Source organism: Macrotis lagotis, chromosome 1, assembly GCF_037893015.1.
Source record: "Macrotis lagotis isolate mMagLag1 chromosome 1, bilby.v1.9.chrom.fasta, whole genome shotgun sequence".
Classification (NCBI taxonomy): Eukaryota; Metazoa; Chordata; class Mammalia; order Peramelemorphia; family Peramelidae; genus Macrotis; species Macrotis lagotis.
This window is the reverse complement of record NC_133658.1, coordinates 371,937,764-371,959,964: the sequence shown is the minus strand read 5'-3', so window position 1 is coordinate 371,959,964 and position 22,201 is coordinate 371,937,764. Positions and strand designations below refer to the sequence as shown.

General features: G+C 39.7%; 1 protein-coding gene across 1 annotated transcript in view; it reads left to right on the top strand.

Moving 5' to 3' along the window:
* The first annotated feature begins 295 nt into the window (after nucleotides 1-295).
* Nucleotides 296-22,201, top strand: part of NEURL1B (neuralized E3 ubiquitin protein ligase 1B) — a 73,334-nt gene continuing 51,428 nt past the window's right edge. Inside the window, exon 1 of the mRNA XM_074212408.1 lies at nucleotides 296-397. Within this exon, the coding sequence (XP_074068509.1) occupies nucleotides 367-397 (31 nt within the window). The 5' untranslated portion in view covers nucleotides 296-366. The remainder of the gene's footprint in view (nucleotides 398-22,201) is intronic.

Below are 22,201 nucleotides of genomic sequence, written 5' to 3'. Positions count from 1 at the left end.
CCGCCCCCGGCTCCCGCGGCGCGGCGGCCGCTGAGCAGCTGCGGAGGGCGGCGGGGGCCGGCCCGGGGCGGGCCGGGGCGGGCCGGGGCGGGCCGGCGGCAGGTGGCTCCGCCTCCCGGGGGCGCGAGCCGGCGCCGGCCCCGAGCCGCCCGCCCGTTCCTCGCTGGCTGGGAGTGCCGGCGGCAGGCGATGTCCCGGAGCCGAGCCCTCGGACCCGGGGCCCCGGCGCGCGCCTAGGCGGCGGACGCGGCGGCAGCGGCAGCGGCCGAGGACGGGGCCGTCGATGGCCCTTCGCGCGGCGCAGCAGGACCGCACCCGGGGACCCTCCGCGCCTTCCCTGCCGCCGCCCCCCCCCTCCCGAGAGTGATGGGCAACACGGCTCACAAGGCGCTGCCAGGTAAGCGGCCGCTGGCGCGGGGCCCGCTGCTGCCTCGGACCTGCCCGCGCTCCCCGCGCCTCCCCGCTCGTCGCCGGGTGGTCGTGCTCGGCTCCCGCCCTCCGACCCGCCAACACTCGCACGCTCACTCACAGCCACACACACACACACACACACACACACACACACACACATACACACACACACATGCTCACTCACAGGCACACACACGCACACACATGCACACACACACGCTCACACATACACACATACACACATATGCGCACACACACACACAAACACACACACGCACCCTTGCCCCGGGGCCAGGCGGCGCCCACTGGGGCTGGGGTCTCCAGCCAGGAGCAGGGCGGCAGGACTGCAGCCACCCCCTCGCCAGGTGTCCCCCCCCCTCCCCGAGCTGCGTGGCTCCCCGCCGCCCCAGGCTTTCCTTTGGGCTCTTCCCACCTCCTCACACACGCTTGCTCCGTCCCAGCGTAGAATGGCATTGATGAGAATGGCGGGCACAGGCTGGCATCCAGGAGCTCACCTGAGATCTCCGAGGTGTGTGTTGGGGAGGGGGTGCAGGGAGCGGACAGCAGGGGCGCGGGGACAGCCGTGGAGGAAAGGACCGGACAGCGAAACCTTCCAGCCCCACCGCAGCTCCTGAGCCCCCCACCCTAACCGCCTTTGTGTCCGTCCCCCCTACTGCCCGGAGCGCTTCCCGGAGGAGGCAGCCAGCCTCGTTCCCCTTTGTTCAGGGGCTTCTGTTAGGCCCCCAGTTTGGGGCGGGGGAGGCTGCCGGCAGAAAGGAGATCCAGGTCCTGGTGTCCAGAGGGGATCCTCTGGGAAGCGCCACCTGCAGAGGGAGTTGGTCTTGCTCCCCGAAGTGCCAGGGATAGGATGGGGGAGTCCACCGGGGTGAATGTATCTGCTCCAAGTAATGCCTTGGTGGCTCCGGGGCCCCGGAGGGTGTTACCACTGGAGGTAGAGGGACTGGGGACGGATCCTAACGGAGTCCCAAACAGACTGACAGCAGACTGACAGCCTTCAGGACTATGTATGAGAAGGGATGAACTTTCTCCCCTGCGTGTCGCCACCTGCTACTTCCACAGCTGTTTGGCTTCACGGGGCGACAGGACTTGGACCGGGCTGACTATTGCTATTGAGGTCTTTGTCGCCCGGTCAGCCTTTTCAGGACTGTTTCTAGCAAGTGGTCTAAGGCCAGAAGGCTGTCTTCTTGTCTGTCCTTCGGTTACATTGTGGTATGATTCCGTTTCCCTGTAGTTACTCATCCCTTGGGTTTGAATGCCTCCCCTCCCCCTACAACTGGTTGAGTGGATTCTTTTGGCAAACCTTGACTATCCGTTGATCAAAGATCACAGTCTGACAAAGTATGGAAGGACTTTGTTGTTAGGAAATACAGGCAGTTTTCTGCAGAAGGTTGGAGATTTTTTATAAATCCACAAAAAAGAAAATTCAAGGAGGTAGCCTATAGAGAGGCCCAGCAGAAGACTTGAAAAAGAGGACAGATCACCTTATCCTTGTACAGCCAGCCCCACATACACATCATCCCTTCTTCCTTGGCATCTCACACATGGTTATCAGAACATAATCTCTCTTCCCCTCAAAGAAATTGAAATAGATTCGAGCCAAAGTCACTGATTTTTAAAAACTGAGCTGTGGAAGGTGAAAATGTTTAATGATTGCTCTGGATGTTCATCCAGAACACTGAGGCATTTGAAGGCGCCTATAGATGAACTCTAGAAATTCAGTAAGCTGGTGAGGGAAGAGACAGACTTGATACATTATGATATATTTTACATTTTTTCTGGGTCCTTATTGTGGCATGAAGATGATTGAATTCTCAGATAAGCATGAATTCTGGTATAGACTACAAAGCTGAAAAGATTTTCGATAGGTCTTAGAAATGATTTGTCTTTTTAAAGCAGTGTCCCATTTGAACCCCTTTGCCAATCTGGTGAATTCTATGGACCCCTTCTCAAAACAATTTTTCATAATCAAAAGAAAACCAAATTTATTAAGAGATTAGTGAAAATAATGGCATAATTTTTCCCCTCAAGTTCATGGACTTCCCAAAAATCTATCTATAGACCCAAGTTAAGAAACTCTGGTTTTGAGAAGGGATTAGTCAAGTGTGAAGAGGCACACTGGTGGAAGGGCTACTCAATCATAGCTACTCATGAATACCATCAACCAAAGCATAGAAAAGTAGGAGTACCGATGATGAAAGGAATATCCATGCCAAAGCCATCATGCATCCATAAAGCATTTGAGACTTATGGTACCCTTGAAGAGTGTAAAGAGCATTTAAAAGTTAGCATAGGTAAGTGGGAAGACCTCTGGATTTGGAATCAGAAGACCTGGGTTCAAAATCTCCCAGCTCTGCCACTCAGCCACTATCTTTATTAATCTTTTGCTTTCCTTATCTATAAGATAAGAGTTAGAGTAGATAGCCTCTAAAGTCCCTCTTAGTTCTAAATCTGGGCAGCTAAGTGGATAGAACTCTGCCCTTGGAATCAGGAAGGCTCTTATTTCTGAGTTCAAACCTAGCTCAGATACTAGCTGCGTGACCCTGGACAAGTCACTTAATGCTTTTTGCATCAGTTTCCCCTTCTGTGAAATAAGTCCAGTTCAAATTGTACAATAGTGAACAACAAAAACTCTAAATCATCCTATGATCAGAAGGCAAGAGACTTCTGGTGCTGTCCCAGCTCTGCCATTAAGTAGCTAGATGAACATGAGCATTTCACTTTCTTCTCTGGCTTCCATTCCCCCCATCCATAATGAAAGAATTAGAGGTTCTAAGCCTTCTCTGTATTTGACAATTCAGGGAAGCTTAATGGACCCCTTCTTATAATATTTTGTTTTTGTTTTAAGACTGAGGCTTCCTACCTGTCCCAGGCTAGGAAAAACCTCCAATCCCATCCTAATTGCCATACCTTGACCTGAGTCAATTCATCCCTCCTTAAGTAGCTTGGTGGATCTCTATTCCTGAGACTTAATGCACATTGACTTTAGGCCACTTCATCTCAGCTCGCCAGTCCGCATGATCCACCAGCCTCAGTTTTTCTGGTAGCAGTGATTGAATATACCACCACTCCTGCCTCTGAATAATGTTTTTAAATGCATAAAATATAATGCATAGTACCACCACAAAGGAAACCAATTCCATTAAAATAAAGATTATTTTTGTTCTCCTTCAACTTTACAGTCTCTGGGCCCTAGATAAAAACCCTGGAACATCATCTTAAAGTTCTCTTTAAACTCTGTGGTCTTTGAAATCCCTTTCACTGCAAAATAGGCAACAAGATGACTTTTCTTTTGAAGGTTATGTGTAAGTAAAAAAGTTAAAACAGGAGTCTTAGCTGGCTGTTGCTAGAGTAGATCTTTGTCTTCTTCCTGGTGAACTGTGTCTGTGGTAGGAATTTCCTATGGATATAACCAAATATAGCTTGGAATCATTCTCATCCAAAAAGGAACTGGTTTAAAGAATCACACCCTTTACAGTCTCTCTTAATTAAGAAATGTTTATGCATCTCCAGGGCAAAAATCTATTCTTCCAGATGTGGGTCATCTTTCAAGGGTGAGGGTGGGGGTGGGGGCAGACATACTGAGTATGTGAATGAAAATATAGCATTCTAAAAATAGAATGATATTTATCTAGTAGTATTCCCACTCAAGCTCAAAGCTCACTCCCTTGCCTCTGTCTTTATTTTTCAGCTCTAAGTGAAGAGTTCTAACATAGGTCACTTTTTCAGTACTTATCCTGAGAATCAGAATAGAATTCTGAGGCTACCTAGGCTAACTCATTCCTGATCAGGAATTCCCTCTCCAACATCCTGGACATGTGGTCAGGCAACCTGCACTCCAAGATCTTCAGTGAGGGGAAGCCCATTCCCTCTAGTCCTTCTTGATTTGAGATAGTTGTAATTGTTAGGAAGTTTTTTCCTAAAATTAACTAAAATCCACTTCTCTGTGTCGTCTGTCAGTAGCTTCCTGTTCTACCCTCTGGGGATTGCTAAGGCCCCATTGTTCATCTGCAAGAAAGCCCTCCTAGTACTTCAGGATAATTATCATGTTACCCTATTCAAGTCTTTTTTTTTAACTAAATAAATATCTTAAGGTCCTTATACTTTTTTTCTGATAGCTTAACTTCCAACCCATAATCTATTCTGATTGCTTTTCTCTTCTCTATTCCCTGGATTCTATTCTCTATTCTCTGGATATCTTTCCAGCTTTTCTGGGTTTCTTTCCTAAAATGGCACACCCTAAACTAAACCCAATAGACCAAGTGTGGGGTGACAAATGGCAGAGTCCAGAGGAGCTGTCACCTCCGTATTTGACTCTTCTCTCCCCTCAGGGATCATTGTCTAGCCACACTTCTCAGGGGTATTTCAGATGAAGGACTTTGGTTTCAAACAATTATGACTTTCCCAAATGTATGGATAGTAATGAAAGCAAGGGCAATTCAGGAAAGATAGTCTATTGAAGGAAATTCAAAAATTTCATAGAATCATTTATGATGCTTTGTTGAAAGAATTTCTTTTCTATCTTTCCTTGGTAAAAAAAAAACAGCTCTGTATTCTCTCACAGTTAAAAAGGATACTTATATGGAATTCCTTATCAAGAACTTGAAATAATTGATTTAACATTTACTGAAGAAGAAAAGGGAAATAGGGAAGGATGCCCATCTTATCCCTAACACATATTATTTGCTGCAGAGAGACAACAAATAAATAGAAGATATTTCATTTTTTTCTCATCAAAACACTTTAATCTAATTGTGAAGAGATGAACTTGAAAGTGTTGATGTTGATGAAATTTGTCTTTGTTTCTTTTTTGTTTGTTTCTTTTTTTTCTTCCTTTCTCCAATGGGGTGGGGTGTGGGAAGTAGAGAAAATAAATTTCTGCTAATTTAAAAAATTGAGAAGTGGGAAGGGTGCCACATATATGAACTACTGAATGCCTTTTCAAGTAAGGTCACTGGATTATTGGTTTTACTAAATTGTTTTACTTTCTTGCATGAGATCTATCATGAAGTGGTGATAATCTGTGTCTGTAATATTAAAACAAAACACATCAATAAAATTTCAGTGGGGTGGGAAAGAGAAGAAATAAATGTTTATTAATTGAAGCTTTTATTTTCATTTAAAGACCCACAACAAATGTAAATTAGAATCAAAACCTAGAGCTGGAAGAGGCTTCTGAGCAAATCTAGTCTAGTCCAATCTATGTAGCTCCATAGGTTGCCCTGGACAGTGCTCCAAACTAGTAGCTATGCAGTATGAATATCTCTAGTGATGGGGAATTTTCCCATTTCCAATCGAGACACCCTGTTCTGCTTTATAATAGTTCAAATCGGTAGTCTGATTTTTCTTATCAGGTTTTCTTACCTTCCCTGCAACTTGTTCCAATGGTTCCTAGATCTGTCCTCTGAGACAAAACAGAATTGAACTAATTAATCTTTTACATGACTGCCCTTTAAATTCTTGAAGACAGCCATCATGACCTTTCTTTTATAAGTCTTTTCTTCCACTGAAACATATCCACTTTAGGTTAGCCTTTATAGACCACATCCAGAATTGCTGAGGAGAAGAGAATTGTCAGAGTTGATGGGGAATAGTAGAAAGCTACCTAGAGGAGATGGCTTTTTGTGGAAGAAATTGAGAAACAAGGGGCCTAGGAAGAAGCCTCTGAGGCTGAGGATTTGTAACAATGATGTGTGTGTGTGTGTGTTGTGTGTGTGTGTGTGTGTGTGTGTGATCTTCCCTTCTCTTTGCCAACACATTCCAACCCTGCCTATCCCTCCTGGACCATTCTTCATTATTGGCTCAAGCTGAAGAGGAACCTAAAGATTGAGCTTGAGCTAATTAAGACATTCTATTTTACCAATTCAACTTCATTTTTCTGTCTCCACATGTCAATTTATTATCAGAGATATATTTTGGTTTTAAAGTAAGAAGAGAAAATAATTTTAGCAGACAAAGTCTTGAAATTGGTGAGCAAAATACTACAAATTAGCCATTGTTAAAAAAAAAACAACTAGGATTTCTAGCTTAGCAGGAACAGTTTATTTCTCGTCTAAATCCAACCTGACCCAACAAGCATTTATTAAATGCTTACTTTGCACAAGGGACTGCAGAGACAAAGACAAAATGACAGTTTCTGACTTCAAGGGATATAGTTTGAAAGTATCAGTAGTTCTTGAAAGAAGTTTTGCTGGATGTGCCATGAAATTTTTAGCTGTTGTACTATTAGAGATAAGAAAACTTAAAAGTAATTACATTTAGTATAAATTTTATTTATCAACAAGTATAGTATGGTAAATATAGTATTTGCAAAATAAAACTTTCTTATTACATTATTTTTTAACCTCCTAAGTCTGACTTTAAATTTACAAAGAACTTGACAAAATTGATGTCTACCTTAGTGAGGTCAGTTTAAAAATTCAGTGTTCCTCTTTTTCTCATGACCAAGGACTCTGTTTCATGAGAAAAAAGCAGTTTGAGGACTACTGATTTACTTGATAATATGAGGAGGAAAAAGAGAGAGCCCTATAACAACTGGCAGGATCTAGAAGTGCATCTCACAGGAGGGCAGATGTGCTGAATATTGAATGAAGCCAAGTATTCTAAGAGGCACAGACAAGGAAGGAAAGGTAAATTTGGTCTTGTAAAAGGCATATTTGACTCATTATAGACTAGATGTGCCAAATATAATTTAAAGCAGGAGGATGTAGGGAGTCAGAGGGTCTTGGAAATCCCTTTTTCAAAAGAGAAAAAGGACCTATGTAGACAGAAACACTTAGAAGCTCTTTTAGCAGTGACAAAAACCTGGAAAACTGAAGGGATGCTTATCAATTAATTATATAGACTATGAATATATGTAATACTCTTGTGTTATAAGAAACTGTGAAAGAAAGTTTCAGAGAAGCCTAGAAAGACTTATATGAACTAAGACAGTGAAGGGAGCAGAACCAGAACAATTTAGGTAACAACAATATTGTAATGACATACAAAAAGACTTAAGTTTTCTGATCAATGCAATGACCAAGCATGATTCCAGGAGATGAAGCAGCATGCCACCCACCTCCTGATGGAAAAGTGATAGGCTCGAGATGCAAAATTAGGCCTATATTTTTGGATATAACCAATGTGGGAGTTTATTTTCTTTCACTATGAATATTTATTATAAAGGATTTCTTTTTCTTTCAATGGAGGTGGGGAGAGAAAGGAAGAGAGAAAAATAAAACATATTAATTGAAAAAAATACTTTATAAGGGTTTGTTAAAATGAGATGTCCTCTTAACAGGTGATTAACTTTTTTTTAGGATTGTCTTATTTTTCAACCTTCAGTGAAACCCCAGAAATTTTGAAGTAATTTTCTTAGATTCATAGAATTTAGAACTAGAAGGAAACTTAATTAGCAAATTTGGCTCCCAGGGCAATCAACTAAAATGCACTCAGCACAAACATAATCTTATCAACTTTCAAAAAGTACTTTATTTTCCCCCCGATTACATGTAAAGACAATTTTTAATATTCATTTAAAAAATTTTTTTGAATTTCAGATCCTCACTCCTTCCCTCATCCCCCCTCCATAGATAGTAAGCAATTTGATAAAAGTTATACATAATAAATATTGCAAGTTACCATATTAGTCATATTGTAAAAGAAGACATAATCCCAAAGGAAAAAGACACACACACACACACACACACACACACACACACACACACACACACACAGAAAAAATAGTATGCTTTGATCTTCATTCAGACTCCAGTAGTTCTTTCTCTAAAGGGAAGAGGCAGTTTTCATCATGAGTTCTCTTGTCTTGGATCACTGTATTGCTGAGTCATTCACAGTTCATCATCCTACAGTACTGCTATCACTATGTACAATGTTCTTCTGGTTCTACTCACTTCAGTCTGCATCAATTAGTATGTCTTTCCAGGTTTTTCTGAAATCAACCTGCTCACCCTTTCTTATGGCACAGGTACATATCAACTTTTTAAAACAAATTTATTTTATGGGAGACTTTTGCAAAAGACCTAAAACCTTAGATTGTATGACACTCCTGGAGAGAGAGCTATAGAAAACTCTGTGCTCCAGTGGGTAAACAGAGACAATGGGATGCCAGTCCATGTTAATAAGAGTCACTGGAAGGGGAGGAGATCACAAATTATCTGGGATATGATTCTAAGAAACAGAGGATAGGAAGAAGTAGTCCATCTGGTAGCTTCCTAGCTTACTTAGTTATTCATGCTGACTATAGACCGTCTTCAGTTTTTACCTGCTGAAGGAATATAAATTATTTTCCCCTAAATTAGCTAGTTTTCCTCTAAAAGTGGTACACAGTAACCACATCCCAGTTATAACCTTAAACTTTAGTGACCATCCAATCTCTCTCTCATGTATAAACTGGAGCTCAGTGAAAGACAGAACTTCACTAGGAGCATCCAAAATGATTTTGATAGATTGGAGCATTAGGTTGGATCTTATAAGATGACATTTTGTTGGGGTAAATATAAAGTATTGCTCTTGGCTACAAAAAATCAACTTCATGTACTGGGGAGGCATAGATAGAAGTTTTTCTGAAAATAAAGATATAGAGGTTTTATTGAACTGCAAGTTCAATGTAATGTGGAAAACAAAGTTAATGCAATCTTGGACTACATTAAAAGTGATAGTTTCCAGGAATTAGATCACTGTACTCTCAGCTCTGATTAAAATTCATCTGGAATATTCTGTTCTATTCTGGGTGCCACAGTTTAAGAAGGATGTTGATAAATTGTTTAATGTTCAGAGGAAGGCAACCAACATACAAAGATCAGTTGAAGGAAATAGGCATGTTTAGCTTATAAAAGAGAAGACTCAGAGGGGATATGATAGCAGTTGTCAAGTATTTGCAAGGCTATCATTTGGAGGAAGGATTAGACTTGTCCTGTTTGGTCTCAGAGGGCCAAACCAAGAGCAATACTCGGAAGTGACAAAAAAAAGGGGGAAATTAGACTTGATGTCAGGAAAATCTTCCAAACAATTAGAACAGTTCAAAAATGAAGTCTACTGCCTGAGAGGTGGTGGACTCTCCACTCCCCTCCTTAGGGAGTCTTCAGGCATGATGGCCACTTTTGACCAGCATATTGTAATCAGAAATTTCTTTTGTATAGGTGTTGAACTGTGTGACCAATGAGATCATTGGCAAGAGTCACGGACTTAATTGGTTAGAGCAGTCAAATCCACATTCTCTGACTTTCTACTCTGCCATACTGCTTCTTTAGATCCTGCTTGATAAGTAGCAAAGAATTAATGAAGACCAGCTATTATAATACCCTGTCTGCTTATAGCTTTCTCCTCCATCACTATAGCTATCTCCTCTGTCAGTGATTTAAAGTCATTGCTGCCTTTTCTTCAGCTGTCATTTCCCATCTCCTGGCTACTCTATCATATCATTAGAGATTTTATGGGTCCATTGAGCAAAAACACTGAATTCCTCTTAGTAACCCAGTAGTTCCTTCAGTGTGTATACAAATATCACAGTATAATCAGGCCCAACTAGTTAAAACTTGTAAAACAGGCCAGAGAAAGATTATCGTGATATTTTGAGAATAAAACATAAGATAGTTTGGACTTTGAACTAAGTTGTTTTAGATTTAGGATTGTAATTCTGTGAAAGTATAGTATTGTCTTTCTTTATCATCACCATCATCATCATCATCAGAATCATTATCATCACTAGTAGCACTTAAAGGTTGCCAAACAGTCATCTGACAAATAGTTCCTATTTTAAAAGTACCCTGGATTGATAAAAGTGAAATTATTATTTATGGTGCATAATAAATCAGAAAAAATATGTTGAAGTATTTCCCCCTCTTCTTCACATAATAACAATAATAATGATTGCTAGCACTTATATAGAGCTTTAAGGTTTACAAATATTATATCTCTATATCCTTACAACAACCCTACCAGATGGACTACTGCTTCCTATCCTCTGTTTCTTAGAACCAGGTAATTTGTGATCTTCTCCCCTTCCTCTTCTTCCCCTTCTTATTAACATGGACTGGCATCCCATTGCCTTTGTTTACCCACTAGAACACAGAGTTTTCTATAGCTCTCTCTCCAGGAGTGTCATACAATCTAAGGTTTTAGGTCTTTTGCAAAAGTCTCCCATAAAATAAATTTGTTTTAAAAAAGTTGATATGTACCTGTGCCATAAGAAAGGGTGAGCAGGTTGATTTCAGAAAAACCTGGAAAGACATACTAATTGATGCAGACTGAAGTGAGTAGAACCAGAAGAACATTGTACATAGTAATAGTAGTACTGTAGGATGATGAATTGTGAATGACTTAGCAAATACAGTGATCCAAGACAAGAGAACCCCATTTTATCAATGAAGAAATCAGGGCAAGGGATGGCTAGGTGGCGCAGTGGATAGAGCACTGGCCTTGGAGTCAGGAGTACCTGGGTTCAAATCCGGTCTCAAACACTTAATAATTACCTAGTTGTGTGGCCTTGGGCAAGCCACTTAACCCCGTCTGCCTTGCAAAAACCTAAAAAAAAAAAAAATCAGGGCAGAAAGAGGTTAAGTGACCTAAAAAAAAAAATCAGGGCAGAAAGAGGTTAAGTGAGTTGTCCAGGATCTTTTTTGTTGTTTAGTCATTTTTCAGCTGTGTCCAGCTCTTCATGATCCCAGTTGGAGTATTCTTTTTTATTAAAGATTTTATTTTGAGTTTTACAGTTTCCCCCCCAATCTTACTTCCCTCCCCCCACCCCACACCCACAGAAAGCAATTTGTCAGTCTTTACTTTGTTTCCATGTTGTACATTGATCCAAGTTGAGAGAGAAATCATATCCTTAAGGAAGAAACAAAAAGTATAAGAGATAACAAGATCAGACAATAAGATATGTGTTTTCCCCTAAATTAAAGGGAATAGTCCTTGAACTTTGTTCAAACTCCACGGTTCTTTATCTGGATACAGATGGCACTCTCCATTGCAGACAACCCAAATTGCCCCTGATTGTTGCACTGATGGAATGAGCAAGTCCATCAAGGTTGATCATCACCCCCATGTTGCTGTTAGAGTGTACAGTGTTTTTCTGGTTCCACTCATCCTGCTCAGCATCAGTTCATGCAAATCCCTCCAGGCTTCCCTGAATTCCCATCCCTCCTGGTTAGACCACAGTTTGCTAAGCCATTCCCCAATTGAAGGACATTTACTTGATTTCCAATTCTTTGCTACCACAAACAGGGCTGTTATGAATATTTTTGTGCAAGTGATGTTTTTACCCTTTTTCTTTACTCTTCAGAGTATAGACCCAGTAGTGGTATTGCTGGATCAAAGGGTATGCACATTTTTGTTGCCCTTTGGGCGTAGTCATTTGGAGTATTCTTGGCACAGATACTGGAAAGGTTTACCATTCCCTTCTCCAGCTCATTTTACAAATGGAGAAACTGAGGCAAACAGGGTTAAGTGACTTGCCCAGGGTCACACAGCTAATGTCTAAGAACAAATTTGAACTCTTCAAAACGAATCTTCTTGAATCCAAATCTAAAACTAACCACTAGGTCACCAACAATATATGGGTTCAAAGAACTAGTTTCAACCCTACTCAGTCCACTGCCTAACTGCCTTAATTGCCTGCCTCCTTTGAGAATCTTGCTTTTTTTTCAACACCCCCCCCCCAGCACTCCTGCTCTTTTTCCACCAGCCATGGTAAACTGATGCAAGCTAGGACAGCAAAAAGGAAAACTGTTTCAATGAAAACCTTGCTAGACTTTGGGTCATGAGCATTTTGGGTTTCAGATACTGCTTCCACAGGCTTCAAAGTGCCGTCAAAACTAGAGGTATCATTTGAAAATTTGTCAGGACCCTTTATATATAAAGTGAGTCCCTTTATGAATATGTTTAACTAATAGCTACAATTAATTTAACTGTCCATTTTATTGGATTTTTGCAATCTCTAGAGTAGACTGTTTGACTAATTGATAAACTGTTTAATTAGTAGTGGCTCTGGCTTCAGCTATCAGCCTTTCATATTTTAGAGTTATTTGCAAATTACTACCATTCTCACCTCTGACCATTAATTTTACCTTATGCTGCCATACCTATCTGGTGGTGAGTTTGGAAAGACAGAAAAATTCTGGCTCCATCTCTATTATTTCTCTTCAGGTAGTAATGTGAACGATGGAGGGGATGGCAGGCTTCCTAACGCCTGTGTATACTATATTCATAGGATTTCAGGATTTGAGAGCTGGAGGGACCTTGGGAATCAGTTAGTATAACTCTAACTTGGACCCAGAGAGGGAAAATGATGATGCAGTTACTCGCCAAGTAGATTCTTAGAACAGGTAGTCTAGTGTGTGCAGCCATAAAGAAAATTCATCCCCCTCAACCCCCCCGCATCTCTATTTCTCCACATCCCTGTTCACCCAGATTCTGTGCTTCCCAGTGCGAAAGCAGGCAGCTTAAAATAGATTTCAGGGGCACCAGGTGGCATGTGTCTTAAGAGATGTAGAGGTTGATGTACCAACTTCAAATAGAGGGAAAAAAACTAGAAGATTGTAAGCATAGACACCCAAATAGTGAGTGCCTATCCAGACTCAATTTGGAGAGGCCAAAAGAGATTTAAAAAACTAAAAATTTGTAGGGGCAGGAAAGAGAGGTTGACAGAGACAGGTGGGTAGGTAGCCAGCTAAAAGGGCAGAAATCGTATGAATATATGATGAAGGAATAAAGTATGTTGCTGAGCTATCTCATAGATGGAAACATTTCATTGTTGTATTTTTGGATTCTCAATGCAGTACTAGGCACAGCTTCTGTGCTTGGAGCACAAAAAGGACTGAATAAATGTTTGGTGAATTCTCTCATGCTATCTTTGCAAAGCCAGAATTTGTCATATCCTATAAAACTTGAACCCTTTGCTATTTTATTCATTTCTTTCTTTCTCTCTCTCTCCCCTTCCTTCTCACCCTCCCTCCTTCCTTCCTTCCTTCCTCACTTTCTTCCTTTCTCTCTCTTTCTCTTTCCCTCTCTACTTCACTTCCTTCTTTCTTCCCTCCCTCCCTCCCTCCCTTTCTTCCTAGCTTTCCCTTTCTTTCCTCTCTGTCTCATTTCCTTCTTTTCTTTCTTCCTCACTTCCTTCCTTCTTTCTTCCCTTCCTCCTTTCCATTATTCCTCTTGCCTTCCCTCTCTCCTTCCCTCTCTCCCTTCCTCTTCTGTATTGATTTGTGGGATGCTAAGCAGATCTCTTAACCTCTCAGTGCCATAAATTATTCTTCAAGACTAAAAGCTGCAAAGATGGTGATCCATATTTGGAGAAAGAGTTTCCTCATTTGGAAATTCCCTATACAAAAGAAGTCACTGATCTTGTCCCTTAGTTCTAAAACTGTATAACATCAACAAAAGCAAATATGCAAACAAGAAAAATAAAAGGAGATGGATGGTACATGAAACCATTAGTTTCAAACATCTTTTTTTTCCCTTAAGAGTACACATTAATTTTTTTGACCAAAAATACCTTATTTGTTTCTGTCCTCCTGTCTGATCCCTTCCCTTTCTGTATTTTTAGAGGGATTTTTGATACCACATACAATGCTAGGGTGGTTAAACCAGTTTCTAATCCATTTCATTTTTGTGTTAATGAGCAGTCACTCACTTAAATACCCTGATCAACTCTCTGAGTCACTAGAGGTTATGGAGTAGTCACTGACCTGCATTGGTGAGAAGTTTCCCATATTGATGAATTCCCTATATAGATTGCAGGCCTGGACCACATTTTTTCATTATGATACTATGCATATTATTATTATTATTATTATTATCATTATTATTATTATCATTATCATTATTATTATTATTATTATTATTCAGTTCTCTTCCTGCATCCTGCTGTATATGTCTTCCAGTATTTCTTTAGGTTCCTCATAGGTGTGAACTTTTGGGGGGAGGAGGGGAGGTGTCATGAGAACCAGGTCTAAGATCTAGAGACCACTATCCCACATAAGGAAACTCCCTCTGTTGATACTGATTGGCAAGTGCTCTGTGACTTCTAGTTTTCCATATTGGTCAAGGACATACAACTTGTCTAGGAGCACCTGGCTAATATGTTCCTATTTTGTTGGTTGACTATCCACTAAGCTATCTACTCTGTCATTTCTTATGGCATAGTATTTTTTTTTTTGCAAAAACCTGGAAGCAATCTATCTGTCCAACAGTTAAAGAAGGCTGGTGGTATTTGAATGTCACAAAATAACATAATTGGGGAGCTTCTGTTATTTATTAAGCACTTACTATGTTCTTGGAAAGGTGCTGAATGTAAGGGATACCAGGACAAAAGAGAAGCTGTCTCTGCAGTCAAAGAACTTACATTCCTGCAGAGGAAGCAACATCTACTAGTCCATGTAGGATAAATATAAAAGAAATATGAGATAGTGTGGGTTAAAAACTAGAAGCTGGGGATCAGGAAATATATCATGTCTAAGGTAGCACTTATACTATATCTTAAAGGAATATTCATGAATTCCAGGCATGAGGGACAGCTAGGGGAAAGACATGAAAATGGGAGATGGGAGATGGAGTAGGGGCCATACATATTCTCCTGTCTCTTTGCTTTGCTTTTGTCTCAGTGTTCCACTTTGCTACTTTGCTAAAAGATTATCCTCAGGGTAGGTTGAACTTTTAAACCTGCTTTATCCTTTGGTAAGCAGGTGAGACTTCTTAATAAGTAAAAGTGTGAAGAACAGCAAGAAAGTCTAGTTAGGCTACAGAACACTCTACAATCCTTCTTCAGAGAAGTATATAAAGCAGCTCTTTCCAGGCATTATTCATTTTAGAGCTTATTTGAGTTTAGAATATTTCAAATTCCCTTTAGTAATGTTTATAGTATTAAGCAAAAAAAAAAAAAACCATAAGTATTCGTAGAAATTTTTAATTGCTCAACCAAGATCCATGTCCTTTTGCAGATGGCTCTGTGATCTCCTTTAGGATAAACTTTCCACCAATGAGATTCTTTTCTTTCTGTATTCTTCCATAGTGAATTCACCCCCATGAACTGAAGACTTTCCTCTGGTTCTTTTAATGTTCTGTGGGCTATCTATCTTTTATACATTATTTCTCTAAAATGAAGGAAAAAGTGCCTACTCTGTATCAACACTGTAGTAAGTGCTGATGATACAAATAAAAAAGGCAAAATGGTACCTTCCCTCAAAAAAGCTCACTTAATTGAAAGAGAAAACATATAAAAGAGAATTTGACTCAGGATTGCCAAGGTTCCCTAATTAGAGTGGATTGCCAGATCAGACAGTAATGCCCAAAGGTCTGGGAACAGAACAAATGGTAAGATAAGACCTAGAGGACTCTGTGATTCAGTGGTAGAGCAGAAGGTAAGGCCTGGTGGTCTTCCAGCTATCTGGAAGGGCTGTAGTTTATAATTTTCTTCTCCTCCCTGTGGTAAACATCCAGGTCACTCTTGCCTAGCTAATATATTCAAGCCACCTGCTTAATGAGATCTCTGGGCAGGGAACAGGGTATCAAGTTTTAGGGAAAGATATGAAGAGAAGGCAAGGGTAAAGGACAATCCTGCCTCATTTTCTTGTCATAGAATGACATACCATTGCTCTTTGGGGAATGATCCCCCAAATCAAAGTAAATGTAACAAACTTATAAATATCAAGTGAAGAGGAATGGGAAGGCACTGTCACCCTACCCCCTTGTGGAGGTGGGAGGTCTACAGGGCATTTTTGGTAAAAAAAAAAAATATGACAAAGCTGCCTATTTATTCCATGTATCTCTCCATTTATTCCATCCATCTCTCTCCAAAATAGTCACCTGCCATTTTGATCCTTCTGAGTTCATGATTCTTTAAGATTCTCAGGTATAGACTAGTCCTGAAAGGAATGTTGATGTTGACAATATTGGTTTTTGTAACTGGGAACAGTTTTAACAAAAGAAGCTACTAAGAACTATGGTACTAGACTCAGAGTCAGAGAACATGGGTTCAAATCTGACTGTGGGCAAGTTGCTCTATCTTTCTGCAACCCAGTCTACAAAATGGAGGTATTGGATTAGATGAATCGTGAAGGTCCCTTTCCAGTTGTAAGTTGACATTCCTATGACTAGTAGGGTGAGATTATTTCTCCAAGGAATTAATTTAGTTTAAGTCATTGGTATTCCATAAATCCATTATTTGTGCATCTTAGAGAGGACAGAAACTTAGGTCCATTGTAAGACTTATTAAGATTCCTTATTCCCATTCATCACTTGAGTTCCTTAGTGTGGTTCTCAGGGACTTCAGTCTTTATCTCGGGCCATACATATTCCCCTGTCTCTTTGCTTTGCTTTTGTCTCAGTGTTCCACTTTGCTACTTTGCTAAAAGGTTATCCTCAGGGTAGGTTGAACTTTTAAACCTGCTTTATCCTTTGGTAAGCAGGTGGGACTTCTTAATAAGTAAGCCATTTTTTTATGTAGCATAATTCTCCAGCCTCTTCTTTATAAAGAGAAAAGTCCTTATGCATTGCTGGCACATGAGGCAATGCCTTTAAGCTATTAAAAATGTATTTTGTTTATATCAACAACATCACATAGTGTTTATATAGCAATTATATCAACCAGACTACTTGTTTTCATGCCTTTATTCCCAATAATAATTAATTTAAGAACTGTGTAGAATAGATATACAAAATGTGCCTCATTCTATTTTTGTGTTTCTTCCTTCTCAAGTGGGCAAGATTTCTGTTCCCTAGGAGATCATCTCTTGCTTTGGGCAGTTGTTCCTTGGGGTACTTAGGGCTTATCTGGGTCATAAAACATGGCAATAACTGTGATCAGACACTAAAATGGGCATGAAATTGATAGTTGTAAGGTTATTGGAACTGAATATAAATCTCTGCCCAGCAATTGAACCCCACCAAATGACTCAGATGAATATGGGTTGGTATCTAGAACTGGAAGGTTTTAGAGAGAGATTATCTAATGCAGCCTTCACATTTTACAGGGATCAAAGAAGGAAGAGATTTATCCAGGCAAGGCCATGAAGTTCATTAATGGCATAAACCAAAAATGCCCCAGGGAGCAGGGTTAGAGATGCATGTAAAGAAGGAATGTTTTCTCTGGGTGGAAATCCCACGGTACATGTGCAGGAGAGAACCAAAAGAAACATGACTCCTGCCCTCAGAGTGCTTATAGTAAGGATGAAGGACCAATACATATTTGTGTGACCAGACAACTGATGATACTGTCATAGAATCCCAGCATCTCAGAGTAGAAAGCAACTTCAGAGGTCATCTGAGTCCAGTCTGGACCTAAACAGGAATTCCCAAAATATTCTCCCTGGCAAAGCTATGCTTTGGAATAGGTAGTTTATGTTAAGTAATAGATGAGTGTTATAGATAATAATGCTAGAGAAGTCTGGAGAAGGTATAGATCCCTATGGGCCAAAGTGACCCAGGATGACTTTAAAGAATTTTGCTTTGAGGTGGATTAAAATAGGATTCAAAAAAAGGAAAGGGAGCCGGAATTTCTGACAGTAGGATTGTCATGATCAAAGGTGTGGAGGGGGAAACCATATAGGACATGTTCAGAGATAATAAAGGGCACTATAGATAGATTTAAAAGTAGGATTAGCATTTGAAAGTGAAAGGTAAAGTTATGCTAATAAAGCGACCAAAATATCCAGACTTTTGATCAGAGACTGACTCCATTTGCTGGACTAATAATGCTAGGAAACCATCAATGTGAAAAAAAGACTCCATAGACTCCAAAAATTTGCAGCAGCACTTTTTTGTGATAAATGATAATTGGAAACAAAGTAAATGCTTATGACTGAGGAATGACTAAAAAAAATTTGGCATATGGATGTAAAGGAATAATATTGTGTTATAAGAAATGATATGTGTGATGAATACAGAGAATTATGGGAAAATCTACATGAACTGATGCAGAATGAAGTAAGCAGAGAAAATGTACACAGTGACTCCAAACAATATAAATGGAAAAAATGATCCTCAAATTAAAGTAAATGTAACAAAATTATAAAGATGAAATGGAACTCAAATGAGGAGGGATGGGAAGGCACTGTGGAGGTGGGAAGTCCATAAGTATTATATATCACACATATTTTCAGACTTTTTCAATATATCAATCAGTTGTACTGACATTTTTTAATGACTCTCAGGGAAAGGTTGAGGGGAGGGATAGATATATAAAATAAACATGGTGATAGAAGAAATAGAAAATATCAATAAAAACATTTTTTTAGGTTTTTTGCAAGGCAAATGCAGTTAAGTGGCTTGCCCAAGGCCACACAGCTAGGTAATTATTAAGTGTCTGAGATTGGATTTGAACCCAGGTACTCCTGACTCCAAGGCCGGTGCTTTATCCACTGTGTCACCTAGCCACCCAATAAAAACTTTTTTAAAAAAAAGAAAGTAAAGTTGGAGAGGTAGAAAGGGAGTGGTTTGAATGACAGGCTAAGTAAGGAATTTGGGTTTGCCCCTGCAGGCATTTGGAACCCCAGAAGGTTTTTGAATAATAGGGTAAGGGGATCAGTTGCACAATAGGAAGATTAGCTTGGCAGGCATGAAAATATTCATTTTAGGATTCACTAATCAGTGTTCTTTGTAATTGACAAATTACAATTATCTGTTTTTCCTCTAAAATTTCTTTCAACTCTGAATCTGTGATTGTATGTGTTCTCCCAATATTCGATATTGAAAGGTCATTCAAAGTGATACCATAGGTAAAAAAAAAATCCCTTTCCCTGCTCCCCATGCACAGAAATATACCTATTCTTGAAAAGTAAATAGATTGTTGAAAAGTTGAAGGTACATGAACTATTATGAATCAAACTATATTTTAAATGTACTTGGAATATAAAACAATCTAGAGGTGAATTAGTATTTAATAGAAATAATCACCCTTTAATTTTGTTGATTTCATACATTAAAATTTTCATATAAGGTTTGCTGAAGCTGGGAATTGTACTTCCTAGTTATTGTTGGTTCTCTCAACATTCACCTCCCTCCATTACTGATATAATACTTTAATTAATATAATTAATGATTATACTTTATTATATTACTTAACATAGAATACTATGTGGAAACTTTAATATGACACTTTGTGAAATCCAATCTTAATTTTCTAAAGGCTTAAAGTTTGGATCCAACTTTACTCAAAGGGAAAGTTAAAACCATATGAAATGATCCTATTTTTTCAGCTAATCTCAACAACAAAATGGAGACTTGAAGAGAGGGTAACTAAGTATGTAGGAATTTAGAGTAGAAAAAGACTTTGCTTGTTGAGGAATCAAACTTTTTTATGGTGCTTAATGGAGATTATTGGGTGCTGGTGATAGAAAGAAAATCTCTAAGTGGAATTGGTAGTGATGAGTCATCCAAAACTAGGTGGTCCAGTGGTTAGAGCACCGACCCTGGAGTCAGGAGAACCTGAGTTCAAATCCTATCTCAGACACTTGACACTAACAATGTGACCTTGGGAAAGTCACTTAACCCTGATTGCCACCATATTTCCTCCATATCTGGCCACTATACTCAGATAACTCTGGAGGAGAAAGTGAGGTTAGTAATCCAGTCCATTTGCTTGACATGGCATCACCTTCCCGATATCAGGGTCTCCTTTGAGAACAAAAAACCAAACGGCATCATCACCTCATTACTATCAAAATGCCACCCAGCTTTTAAGACCCAGTTCAAATATTATCCCTTCCATCATGCCTTCCCTATTTTTACCCTTGCTCTCTCTCCCTGTTCCCTATTTGGAGATCATTATTCCATTCTTCAGACTTTCTAAAGCATTTTCTTTATACCTTCCTTGAGGCATTTACTTCATTCTGCCTTTGAGCCATACATTTGTGTATTTGTACTAGAGTTTAAACTCTATGTGGGTAGGACATCTTTCACCTAGCCTTGTGCTTTGTATGTAGTGGGAATGCAATCAACTTTTGGTCATCCAGTCATCACCAAGTTCAGAATGCAAGGACTTTATTTATAGAAGTGTTTTGAGCCTTTAATGGATTTCAGGTACAGAAAAGAAATACCCTTCTTCTCTTCTGTAGCAGAAGAATAGCAAGCAGTAATAGCTGACTCACAAATTGGCAAAAAGAAGGAAGTTCAGTATTAAACCGGTTAGCTTATGACCTCATATCTTTCCTTGTCACATTTGTCACTATCTAGTCACAGCCACCTCCAAGCTCATTTTAAACTTCCAGGAAATGTAGTTTTGGGAGCTTAATGTTGGTTGACTAAAATCAGTCATTCATATCTATATTTATAGGTGTTTCGTTCACAAAAACCTTCACAAAAGTTCACTGTAAGAGTAGCTTTGTGTAAATAAAAATGAAACAAGTAAAAACTTGGATCTGACTTGCCTCTATTATTTTCTATTTGTATATATTTTTCATAATCATTTTTTCTTTCATGAAAACATAAATTTAGATTTGAAAGTTTCCATAAGGGTCATCTTAATTCAATCTTTATATATTAGAGATGAAGATAGATTAAGTGATTTGGCTAAGGTTACACAAATGGCAGAGTCTAGCTTCAAACTCATGGCCTCTAAATCAAAATTCAAACCTTTTTCTATTTTTGCCAGAAAACTATTGAAATTCTTTGTAAATGTAGAGGAATCCTAGGTGAAGGATCTCTTCTTCTGCTGCATCAGGTGAACTAGAATTCATTCTAGCTCATTCTTAGCTCCTCCCAGACTGAGGCAGGCTATAACCAATCTATAAGCATGGTTCTAAAGCAGGAGTCCTAGGGACACAGTTCATATACTTACACCTCTCAGTCAGTTGTTCCCCTAGGAGTTTGCAAGTGTTCTCAGAGCTATTCTGTTCAAAGCCTCCATAGAATCAGTGTTCAGTCTGTTGAGAGAACTCATACCCAGAATATTGCTTCTATTGACTTGATATCTTTGATCTTGCTAATTTCTTCTTAGAATGGTTGAATTATTGGATAAGCCATATAATATCCTGACTTTTCATTGCCAGTAGAGCTATGTTAACTGTATCAGGGACCAGCCCAAGTATAGTTCTCTTGGGCTCACCACTCCTACTTCTCATCCTTGAACATCTCATCTCAGCTACTATATCTATTACTTTACTGGACATCAATGTTTGGTTACTCTCTCCTCCTCCTCTTTCTCACCTTCTTTTTGTCCTCCTGTTTTTCACATTCAGGCCTTTCCTACTCATTGGTTGCAACATGAGGAATGAGGGTGGAAGAATGGGTGTGGAACTGAAAGCAAGGTCAGAGATGCTACAGAGAGAAATAGTGTCCTTAGGTAAATCAACAGATATAGAAAAGTCAAAGACCTTAAATGTGGACTATCTTAAGTGAGGCCATATGCTGTCATAGATTGGGAGCTGGCCTTGGAGCCAGGGATTCTTGAATTCAACCACTACTTCTAAGCACTCTCTAAGATTATAAATTGCAGGAAAAGTACCAACCCACTTGGGGGGAGAGAATGGATATCTTCATCCAACCAATTTGTTGTTGTTGAGGAATTTCCGTTGATGTTTTCTTGGCAAAGATACTAGAGCGGTTTGCCATTTCCTTCTTAAGATCATTTTATAGAAGAGGAAATGAGACAAATAGAGTTAAGTAACTTATCCAAGATCACACAGCTAGTAAGAATCTTGAGCTAGATTTGAACTTGAGTCTTCCTGAAGCCAGGGTCTGGTGCTCTCTCTGTTTTTCCCCCTGGATGTCCTAGTGGAAGGAATTCCTGTATTAATAAAGTCATGAGAGAAGGTAGGTACAGTGAAAAGAATGTTGA